General features: G+C 46.2%; 1 protein-coding gene across 1 annotated transcript in view; it reads right to left on the minus strand.

The window, feature by feature from the left end:
- The window catches only part of FSTL1 (follistatin like 1), a 667,434-nt gene that overhangs the window by 151,727 nt on the left and 503,457 nt on the right, over positions 1 to 12,250 (minus strand). The window contains exon 7 of the mRNA XM_044071507.1: positions 11,693 to 11,811. Coding sequence (XP_043927442.1) covers positions 11,693 to 11,811 — 119 coding nt within the window. The remainder of the gene's footprint in view (positions 1 to 11,692; positions 11,812 to 12,250) is intronic.

Genomic DNA, 12,250 nt, shown 5'->3' on the forward strand with positions numbered 1-12,250 from the left:
TCTAAAGTGTGCAAAATCTTTTCCCCCTTATTTTGGGGATCTGCATAGAAAGTAGGCAAATGAATAGTTTGGTTTAAAGCCACACTAGAAACCACCTTAGGCATAAAGGAAGGATTAGTACGTAATGATACCCTATCCTTATGGAAAATCAAAAGGGCTCTACTGCCATAAGGGCCTGCAACTCAGAAACCCTTCTTGCAGAAGTAATAGCCAACAAAAAAGCAGTCTTCCATGACAAGTATTTCAATTCAGCAGTAGCCGCAGGCTCAAAAGGTTGTAGAGTAAGTTTTTCCAACACAAAATTGAGATCCCAAGCAGGAGTAGGAGCTCTACGTGGGGTCTTATATTCTTTGCCCTCTAAGAAACTGCTTGAACAAAGGATGCGAAAACAATGGAGGGTCACAATCATAGTGAGCTGAAATTGCTGCAGCATGAATCTTAATGGAAGAGAAGGACAAACCTTTGTCCAATAACTCAGTAAGATATTGAAGAGCCACACTCAAATTAGGCTCAGAAATCTCCAAATTCTTTGCTGCACTCCAAAATAAAAATCTCTTCCATTTTTCTGCGTACACTTTCCTTGTACTAGGTCTTCTGGCTTCCATAATCACATTTAAAACTTGTTGAGGAAGTTGAGACCTGCTGTGTTTCAGAACAGAATATGCCAGGCTGTTAGATGAAGAGAGTGAAGCTTGACATTGAGCAGGTGACCGTCCTTCTGAGATAACAGATGTGGAATCAAAGGCAAAGGCCATGGAGGCTTCCTTACCAGACTCCTTAGTAGTGGGTACCAGTGTTGCCGAGGCCAATCTGGAGCTATTAAAATCATCCTTGGCTTGTCTTGTCTGACCTTTAGGAGCACCTTTGGAAGAAGAGGCAGAGGTGGAAAGGCATACACATGAAGATTTTTCCAACTGAAAGAAAGAGCATCCACTTTCCAAGCTGTGTGATGAAACCCCTTTGTGCAAAACTTTGGCAGCTGGTGGTTTAGTGGAGAAGCGAACAGATCTATGTCTGGAGTTCCCCATGACACTGTCAATTTCTGAAATACATGAAGATCCAGTTTCCACTCGTGGGGATCCATGATTTGTCTGCTTAACACATCTGCTAAGGAGTTCTGTGCTCCCGGCAGAAACCTTGCCTGTAGAGTTAGTTGCAAGCTGAGCGCAGTTTCCCATAAAATCATTGCTTGCCTGCATAGAGGATAAGAATGTGTTCCCCCTTGTTTGTTGATGTACCACATGACAGTTGTGTTGTCTGTTAGAATCAACACCTGCCCTGGAAGAAGTAACTCCTTGAAAGCCATTAATGCAAACTGGACTGCTAACATCTCCTTCATGTTGATATGTAGATGCTGAAGTCTGGCAGGCCACTTGTCTTGTATCCACTTTCCATTTAGATGAGCTCCCAAGCAATGTCCGAGGCATCTGTCGTTAAAATCTGACTCGCCTCTGGCCGGGTCACAGAGAGTCCCTTGTTTAGGTGACATTCCTGAGCCCACCACAAAAATTCTTTTTGAATGCAAGGTATTATTTGAATGACAGTGTCCAAATCCTGGCAGTGCTGTGTCCATACATTTTGAGATACCATTGCAGCTTCCTCATATGCAGTTTGGCATTGGGAAGCACCAGAATACAAGATGCCATGAACCCTAAGGCTTGAAGGACTGTCCTTGCAGTCAGCCCGGACTGAAGAGATAATTGATGGAAGTAACTGGAAAGATTCTTTTGTTTGTCCGGGGTTAAAAGGCCATCTGGGCTGCTGTATTCAGTCTCACACCCAGAAAGCACATGTCTTGAGAGGGTACTAGACTGGACTTTATTTCGTTCACAGAATACCCTAGGCATCTTAGCACTGCTATGACATATTCCAAATGCTGTAGAAGGTCTTCCTTTTCTTGAGCCAGAATCAGGCAGTCGTCCAAATAAGGATAGATTTGAATTCCTTTTAGCCTGAAGTAAGCTATCACTGGAGCCAGAACCTTTGTGAATACTCTGGGCGCAGTAGATAAGCCAAAGGGCAATGCAGAGAACTGATAATGAGAATTTCCAGCCGAAAACGCAGATACTTTCTGCAACTTAGTCTTATAGGCACATGAAGGTAAGCTTCCTTGAGATCTAAAGTTACCATCCAGTGATCTTTGCCCAGCAGAGGTAAAAGCTGTTGTAACGTCAACATTTTGAACTTGGGAATGTCCAGATAAGTGTTGAGGATAGATAAATCCAAAATTGGTCTCCACGTGTTCCCCTTCTTTGGTACTAGGAACAGGCGAGAATAAAATCCTAGGCCCCTTTCTGGTACAGGGACTGGCTGAATGGCCCCTATTTGGAGTAACAGAGAAATTTGCTTGTGAGCCTCTTTCCTTTGTGGAGGAGGAACGTCTGGCATGCCTTTGAAAGGGGGCAAGGTATGGAAATAAAACCTGTAACCGTGGTGAATGATATCCAAAACCCATCTGTCTTGAGTAATTAAATCCCAAATTTCTTTGAAAAGAGACAGTCTTCCTCCCAAAGGAGCTGCCAGACGAGAATGTACTGGCAGCTGAAAAGGCAGGTCATTGGGTCTGTTTACGAAAGGACTGACCCCTGCCCTCACCAGAAGTCTGAGCAGGAGAACTCCCTGTTCTAGGCCTAAAAGAACCTTGAGCTCTGCCCCTACCACGTCTAGACCTACCCCTAGACTGGGAATCATAAGCAGGATATGTCCATCCCTTAGTAGGCCAATTTCTGCTAAACTTTGGAGGCTGCACCTGCAAAAAAATCTTTAACAGTCTGCATAGATTTAGCCTTGTCCTCCATTTTCTTTAAAACTGCTTCCACAGGCGAACCAAACAACACATCAGACTGTAAAGGAGCATCCAAAATCCTTGTCTTAACATGCTCAGCTAAATTCTGATCCCTCAACCAAGCGTGCCTGCGAAGAACAGAACCAGTGGCAGCCACCCTCAAGGAGGCCTGCACAGCATCAAAACCACATTGCAAAGAATGCTTACCCACTTGTTCAGACACATGAACTAAATCCAGCAACTCTTTACACTCAATACCTTCCGCCAGAGCATCCACCTTAGATTTCAATTGTGAAAGGAGATAATTTTGATATTTTAGCATGTGAAACTGACAATTCAACGCCCTCATGGCTAAAGTGGAAGAAGTATACACTTTCTTTCCCCATCTATCCAAAGCCCTTGCCTCTTTATCAGAGGGAACAGGATTTTTAACAACCGAGGCCTTAACACCCTTAGGCCCCTGAGAAACAATTTCTGGGTCTGCCCTAGGACTCTTAAAAGATACTTATGAGCTTCAGGCACCTATAGTACCTATCAGGTTTAACAGGGGCAGGAGGCAAAGAATCAGGGTTCAGGGAAGCCTCTGCAAAACATCTTCCACCACATTCAACACAGGAGGTATAGCTAAGGGCCTATGCTGGGGTAAAACAAGAATTCCCTAAGCCTCTTCCTGGAATCAGAGAAATCTTGGCCTTCCCATTTAAAATGCTCCCTCATGGAATGCAGAGTCTCTGAAAATGAAAAATCCTCAGGAGGAGAAGCTGAAGGAGTGGAATCATCCACATCAGAATCAGAATAATGAGGATACTCCTGCAAGTCTTCAGCCGAAGACTCAGAAGCCTCTGAACACTGTTCAAAACTCTCAAACTCAGGCTCCACCCTAGGCCTCTTATCAGGAGGGGGCATAGAACCTCTAATCATAGTAATCAAATCCTCTGCCATTTTAAGCATATGTTTCTTAGGCACAGAACCTGAAGTGCTAGGAGAAGCCCCCACTGAAGCTAAACTTGGCCTACCTCTCAAAGAAGTCTTGGAAACAGAAGGAGAGGCTCTAACTACCTTAGGAAGAGAGGGAAGAACAGTTACCTGAGAAGCCCCTCAGCCTGGCCTACCTCCTGAGAGGGCACATCCTGTAACAGTAAAGTCTCTGCCTGAGACTCCACAGAAACTCCTGGCAAAACTTCTGGCTCCACTGAGCCTTCTAAAGCACCCACGTCCGGGACTGCGGTTCTTCAACCCTAGGCTTTGCTGCTTTGTCCTTGCGCTTTTTGAAGCGGGCGCGGAGCATCCGTCGGCATTTTATAATTACAACGCTTCCCAAACACTAACCTGGCACAGTCTAACCTTCTCTTAATAGTGCGTTTGTTAAATCTAGCACAAGAGCGGCATCCAACAACGTCGTGCTCAGGCCCTAAACAAGGTATACACAAAGTATGGTAATCCCTATGAGGTATCTGTTTCCCACAAGAAATACAGTTATTCACTTTTTCTGACATCCGGTTAAATACTGAGGCAAGAAAAACCAAAATGTTCTAACGGGTACTTAGCCAACTTTGATTCGGTCTGAAACTCCGACTTCAGAAAATTTCAGAACGCCAACCTGCACTCGCAAAACTGCTTCTGCATCGGACCATGCGGCAAAAAAGACTGGGGATATGACGTCGGTCATGCGCATTAGTACCCTGACGTCCTGACATCAGTCTAATGCGCCTTGACCGACGTCAGCCATATACTTTGGTATTCGGGCCGACTGGACAGCGGACTACCCCCAATGGTTAGGACTGCAGCAATGTGGAATGAAGAACATCTGGTAGTGACTGGCTCCCAGCCGGAAGCGGAGGAACCTCCTGGAGCGCCTGTCCATCAGGATGTGGTAGTACGCGTCCTTGAGGTCTATCGAGCACATCCAGTGATTTTCTCCCAGAAGGGGGAGAATAGATTGTAGAGTGACCATTCGGAATTTTTCTTTGGGGACAGCCAGATTCAAGAGAGAGAGGTCTAGGATTGGTCTTAGTTCCCCCGTCTTCTTTGGCACTAAAAAGAACCTGGAGTAGAACCCTGATCCGATCTGGTCTGGGGGGACGGGCTGGATGGCTCTTTTCTTTAGCAGATGGCCAATTTCTGCCAAAGCGGCCTCCCGTTGACCGGGTGGGGCGTCTGGGAGGGACTTCAACTTTGGAAGGTGAAGGAAAGGGATGCGATATCCTCTGGATATGATTTGGAGAACCCAGCGGTCTGATGTTATGGACTCCCATGCCGCTAGGTGCCCAGAACGTCCCCCGACTGCCTCCAGAGTGGAGCAGTCGGGCAACCCCTCAGGGTTGCTGCGCGGGCCGTTCAGAGAAGGGTTCCCTGGACCCGAAGTTTCTGGGAGCCCCTCTGCCTCTAGGGCGGCGTCCTCCCTGTCCTCCTCTGCCACGGAAGGACTGGTTGTCCGGAGCAGGCTGGGACTGCTGCGACTTTCGGAACCACATCTTCTTCTGACCCTTTTGGTTCCTAGAGTAGGGCCTCTGGGGTGCAGAGAAGCGGATTCCGACGGCAGACAGCGTCTTCCCATCCTTCTCGCTCTGGGTCAACGTTTCGCGAACGGTTTTGCCAAAGAGAGCAGAACCATCAAAGGGGGCGTTCGCAAATGACGCTTTGAAGGGCTCAGAAAAATCGCAGTGACGGAGCCAGGCCTGACGTCTAGTGACTAGGCCTGCCCCCGCAGCTCTAGTGGCGCCTACCGTAGCGTGGGAGAGTAGCCGCATAGAGGTATTAGTAACTGACCTAAGAGTGGCCATACGGGTGGAGTGCAGAACCCTGTCCTCCTCCGACATGGACTCTGGGGGAGATGCAGCATATTCTTTAATGAGATCTCGCTGCATCCTAATAACATGTGCCAAGTAGTTCAGCGCCCTTACCGAGAAGGTCGCTGAACTAAACATCCGCTTCCCCAAGCGGTCCATCATCCGAGACTCCTTGCTTGGGGGATGGACTGAGGGACTCTCCTGAGCAAGTTCCCTCTTAGTGGCCGCCGCCGTCAACATGGCATCTACCGGAGGCCCCTTACTCCAATGGGCACGGTCGGACGGTGGGCTAAGGATCCTATCGGGCCTCTTAGGAATTGGCTCCACGGTGTCCGGTTCCTTCCACGCCCTGGTGGTAATGAGGTCCACCAGAGGGTCGGCAGGGGACACCCAAGAGGTAGACGGGCCCGCTTCAAATGCCTCCATCAACACAGACTCGTCCGAGGAAGTCTTGGGGGCTGACCACCCCTTATACGGAGCATTTCCATGATGTCTCCAAATGAGACATCCTCGGGGTGACCGTGGGGAGCCTTCCTTCCTCCAAGTCCGTGTCTTCTGTGAGAGACTCGGGGGAGTCAATGTGCCTCCTTTTGCACGTATGCTTGCGAGGGACATCCTCTGGGGGGCTGTCAGAGGACTCCTCGCAAGCAGCAACTTGTTCCATTGGAGCAACTTGGGGCACAGAAGCGGGCTGTGCCAAGGGCCGGATGGTGGAAGCCTGGCCCAGTGCAGAGGGAGCGCGGGACAGAGCCGGAACAAGTGCCGGGGGTCCGGAGACCCTCAACAGGGCCCTCTCCACTACATCAAACACCGAAGGGGAGCCGACCTCGACCAAAGGATCCGACAATCGGCTCCCCCTCGGATCCAAAGAGTGGATCGGAGCCGGCGCCGAAGCGCTCGGATCCGAAGGGACAGTGCGCTCCGACACAGACGGCGCGAAGGAGCACTGATCCCCGGATCCGAGGCTCGGATCCAGGCTCCGAGGTCGGATCCGATGCACTCGAGGGCAGGGTCGGATCCGGTACCAAGTACTATCGGCGCCACCCACCCGCTCGGCTGCTCGGCTCCAGCTGCTCCAACCCGGATAGCGGGTCGGAGAAGGAGCAATAGGTTTGAAAAGGGTGTTGAGCTCCCCAGAGGAGGCAAGAGCACTCCCATCTGCATCTGGGCCTGGATGAACCTTCTCATCATCCGGTCCAGATCAGCATCGAAAGGCTATCGTAGATCTCGACGAGGCTACCGAGGTAGGCCTGGAGTGCCTCCTCGATAGCCTCGGCGGAGATCGGGTCTCCTCCTCCTCAGGTCCCGGTGAAAAGCACACTGGAGACCGGGCCAGAAGGAGGAGACCGAGCCGACAACGGAGCCGGGAGAAGCCAGCTTGGCTGGCGGGGCGAAACAGAGGTCTCGCCCGCCAGGTGCTTCTCCCTCTGGTCCTTTCTAGCATCCCTCTCCTCCGAACCAGAAGCGGGAGGTTGAGTCCCAGGAGGAGGAGGGGTGCCACGGAGGAGGAACCGAAGGCCGTTACTCCCGAAGGAGCGGAGGTCGGAGCCGAGTCCGGTAAGAGGCCCGCCAAAACAAGCTTGGACCTCCGCTCCTTCAGTGCCCTGGGGTTGAACCCTGCACAAATGGAGCATCCAGATGTTAGGTGTTCAACCCCCAGGCATCTAACACACCGAGTGTGGCCATCAGCTGGGGAAAGCTTATGGCCACACTCGGAGCATTTAGAAAATATAGATTTGGGCTGTTCAGCCATCCCAATCTATAAAGGAGTTACTAAACTAAAGTAACTAAACAATATACACACACAGGCCCAACACACACACACTACGCTAACAGCGAGGGGAGGGAAATAATTTTAGATTAACTCTAAAAGTAAAAATATAAAAGGGTAAACCTACACTTTCACACAAAAATTAATAAAAAACTTCAAAATTCTAATATTAACAGTAGAAAACTAGCACTTAGCTTGAGAGCTTTAGAAACCAATCCAGTCACCATGCGCGGCAAACGAGATCTGAGGTCATGAGGGTAGAGCAGGGCATTATGGGTGAGGGGAGGAGCTGAGAGCTTGGATCCATAGCTGGAAAACCATGCCGGTTCGGATCCGATATCGGATCCATAACCCACAGGTTGCAGACAAATGAATATCCTACTTCAGATCTACTCTTTTCTAGGAAAGCATGCCTCCAGCACTAATAGACTGGGTTCTGTCCATTAACCAGCTTGATATCCAATGGGTAACATAGGGGTTTATATTTAGCTGGAACAGCTTACTGATAATGCCAAAATATGGAATGGTATCAAAGGCCTTAGTCAGGTCCAAGAGGCAGTGTGAACTTATTTTCCCCAGTGTAATGCATCACTGACTTTGCTCAAAGAAGCCCATCAGGTTCAGAAGACAGGATACATATTTAATAAACCTAAACTGGTTTGAGTCTAGGGCTTGTAGACTGCCTATGTCCTTGTTAATAAGTTTTATAATGAAGCATTCCATTGCTTTAAGAATAGTTTCCTGGACCTGCAGTGGGCCTCACCCCTGTGCAGAGGGATAACTGCTGCAGTTATCTATTCCTCTGATATGAATCCAGATGAGGGAATACAGTTGAGTAGGCTTAGCAGCAAGCTTACCAGACAGTGTCTGGCACTGACAACAAAGCAGCCTGCAACATTATCAAGACCCATGGAACTAATGTTTTTGGCCTTGGACAGAGCATTTGGCACTTGTTTGGAGGTGAACAGAGGGGCTGGTATGGTGTGCTAATAAGTAGGAGAACATTAGAGGGAGACAGAGAAGTAAAGTTAGAAGTTGAATTTGTCCACTAATATGCATGTTATATTCTCAGAGAATTAGTAAGTTTTGTTGTTGTTATATTGTATATTGGCTCTGAGCATTGTTTGGCATTACCGCTAAGGTTTATGACACAAGTGAAGAAGGATTTACAGCTGTCCTCAGCAGACGTGGCAGTTCTCAACACATACTTACTTTTGAAAGATTTGATTTTGTTCCAGAGTTCTTTGTTGATCTTTTTTGAGTTTGTCTCTAGGTGCTGGGGAATTAAGCTTGCTTTTCCTGGCTACGAGTTTCTTCCATTTACTGTACAGTTTGTTTATATTAGGGTTGGGTTTACTGCTGAATTTGGCATTGTATTTATGTCTTATAGTGACAAATGCCTCGATGCATGCTTTGAGGTGGGCATAGAAATTATCAGCAAATGTGGCAGCATGCAAGATTGAGTCATCAAGGTGAGTAGGATGTTTAAAGTATAGTAGGTCATTAGTTAGCTGGAACAGGTTTGCCTACGAGTAGCCTTTAAAAACAGAAGTGTTTTGTGGTAAGTCAAGTTTTACCCTCACAGTGAGTGTTACCAAACAGTGGTCAGACTTAACATGGCAACCATATGTGTTGATTATACAGTGGTTAAATTGGTGAGGATCAGGTCCAGTATTTTTGAACCTCTACTTGGGACTTGAACCAGTTGGTCTAGAGAGCTGGTATTAATGAAGCCCAGGAATCTTAGTGTGTATTTACCTGAGTTGGTACAGTTTTCCCAGTTTATGGAAGAATAGCATTCAGTCTCCCAAGAGAACAGTATTAGGTTCAAGGTTGTGTCCTAGTGCAATATTTCCTGATCTGCCTTTGTCTTTTTTCCTTTAGAAGCAAAAAAGGTCTATTTCTGGCATAAGCCACCAGTGGATCAAGTCCAGAAATCCATCCCTGCTTCTGCTTTGCTCAACTGGTCTATCGGTACTTTCTCTTGGGATGGGATTGTAAAGTACCCTGAGGGTCAGACCTGACTTCCTCAGTTAGATACCAATGTTCCAAAAACAGCCTTGCTGAAAAGGAAGAGTGGGATTCCCCCTGTTTGTTGATGTACCACGACTGTTGTCTGTAAGGATATGCATAGTTCTTGCTTGCCATACTACTTGAATGCTTTTATGGCTAAAATTATTTGAATGCTTTTACGGCTAAAACTGCATCAATCATTTCTTTGACAATGCTGTGTTTTTTTCCATTGCATTGTGCTCCAGGTGACCTGAATTCTTAGTTTCCTTAAATAAGTCTCCTTAGTTACGTCCATAGAGTCTTACACCAGTGTCTTGAGTGTCTGGTTCTAGTCTGAAAGGGACCCTGGACTGATATTTGTTTGGTGACTCCACCATTAACACTCTTTCTTGTTACATTGCAAAAGAAGGATGATACACTGCAGGGAGTGGGCACGCTAATGCCATCTGTTCTGTAAGTATCACTGCAGCTTCCTCGTGTGAAGTTTTTCTTAAAGGGCCATCATGATTGCAAATGCCATATACTCAGTCATCCTGAGCTACTCCCTGTCCATAATTTGATTCTGTTACTGTATGGAACTGAAAAATGTGGTCAGAAACAGTAGCTTCTCTGAAAGGAGGCGTGCTGAGAGGTGGTGTCCAAAATGATATAGACCTGTTGGGATGTAGCAAGATGTGATTTGAGCAGATTCATAGAGTCTCAGAATCCAGAAGTAGGCTAGAATGAACTGCAGGGTAGACAGCATCTCCTTCTGGGTGGCTGCTTGCCCAAATCAGTCATCCAGATAATGGTAGATGTGAATCTGCTTGGTCTTGCAACATGCAATTACTGGAATTTGTCGCACTGTAAATACCCTAGATGAAGCAGACAAACCAGAGGGCAAGGAGGTTAACTTCTAAAGGACACCCCTTACTTTACATTCCAGTTACTGCTTTTCTGTCGTGGCTATGGTTATATGGAGGATTACATTGTGTTTGGTAAAACATTCAGTTAATCAACCTTGATCGAGCCAAATTCATCATAATTTGTTTTGTTGACTGGGTCTGCACAGAGGACAGGTTTGGCCTCATCTTCAGGTCCCATGTTAAAGTCTGTTCTGAGATTGCGGAATCAGTTTTGCATGGAGGACAGGTCTTGCTGCTATACAGGACCATTCTAGCATTTTGATGGAATTAGCTGTGATCTAAAGGGTTCAATTTCTGAACTGTTGATCAAATGATTGTTTAACCACAGATTACATAACCACGCGGAGGCAGGCATCTCAGAGGTATAGTAACCAAAACTTTTGATAAGACGGGAGGTATTAAGGCCTGTAAGGTTAGCATTTTGAACTCAGGCACTATCAGGAATCTGCTTAGCCTTGACAGGTATAAAATTTGAGCTTGGATACAGGATCTGAACTGCCTAGAGTAATCAATCACTATAAGCTCACAAGAAAAATTTACAGTCCTATGTTATCTGCATTTAAGTTGAATGCAGGCGACCGAAGTGGCACAGACATTCCAAAGACATGCAGTAGGTGGGCTGGACACTCTAAACTGGCTGTAGATGTGAGTTTGTGTGCAAGTAAGTGGTGTGGATGAATTACCGTGGCAGGGCTTGCCACCTGGTGGTGTGAACCTTGGCTCAAGATGATTGTCACTGTTGAAGTGACACCCCAAGCCCATGTGCAAAATGGGAAAAAAAGGGTTGAGGATGGATGGACATTTCTGATTTAAAATACAGTTATTAATCCCCAATAAATTCAATCTGTTTTGCAAATGTTTCCATATGGTTTGAATAAGTACATACGAGCTTGTAAAATGCTACCAAAGGTTAATTGCAGCTCTATAAATTTCAGTGAATGCCGAAGGAATTTTTTCCATACTTAATATGAAAATATTTATGGATATACTCTGGGATTCAGAAAGTCTTAAGGTGATGCAGAGGCCTTAACTTGGAAGATTTCCACATCACAGTAAGCCAGTTTTATTCAGAGACCACTCTTTTCCTATGACTTTCTTCGAATGCTGGTCAAATACAGAAAGCAGTCTCACTGGGGAAACCATATGCAAATATGGTGGTTATGGGGAGCAGCCAATAACAATTAAAAGCATGTGTTCCCCTGGAAATGGTGGCAGCTCCACATTAAATCAGCATAGAGATTCATAGAAATTCATCTGTTAAACTATTTTTTCCACAGGGAAGAAAATGTTCATGGCATTTTTGTATATCCATTCCTCCCTGAGGGATTGATCATGGCTTGCACCATGACTACAGGTAAAGTATAACCTCTGAAATCTATGCTTTATCTATTTATAAGTGAAAGAATCCTGCTTGTTTCTTGCACTTTACCTGAGCAATCTGTTGGTTTCCTTATCTGCATAGGATGTAAAGTTAACAGCTGTCTCATTCTGTTCAGCAAACTTCAGGAATTCTGTGGAATCCAGGCGGGCATCTCCATTGTCGTGGCTCTACAAGGAAAATGAAAATACAGAATGAAATCCCAGCAAAACCAGAGCATACAATTATGTGTTGGCACACTGGACTTGATTCCTATTTTTGCAGTTCGTTATGCATTACGGCAAACTAAAATTTAACAATTAACTGTACAAATGAAAGTCCACACATGCTGGCAAACTAATAACCAAAAAGTGTGTGTGTAATGCGATCAAAATCCGGAGGAGACAACTGGAAAAATCCAAAATTTTTAATAGCTGATTTAATGGTTTAGCACTTTTGTTTTGTAAAATACAAAACTTCTTCAGAACTTTAACAATTGTTTAAGTTTTTTAATCTGACTACTACCCAAACTCATGCTGTGCAACACAAATGAGTGTTTTCCCTCAGAAAATGATTTCAATTCTCCTCTGAAAACCAGCAAGAGGTAGGATGTACTGCTACACATATGAA

The sequence above is a fragment of the Protopterus annectens genome, chromosome 5.part0, assembly GCF_019279795.1.
Source record: "Protopterus annectens isolate FY-2018-M chromosome 5.part0, PAN1.0, whole genome shotgun sequence".
NCBI classification, from domain to species: Eukaryota; Metazoa; Chordata; order Ceratodontiformes; family Protopteridae; genus Protopterus; species Protopterus annectens.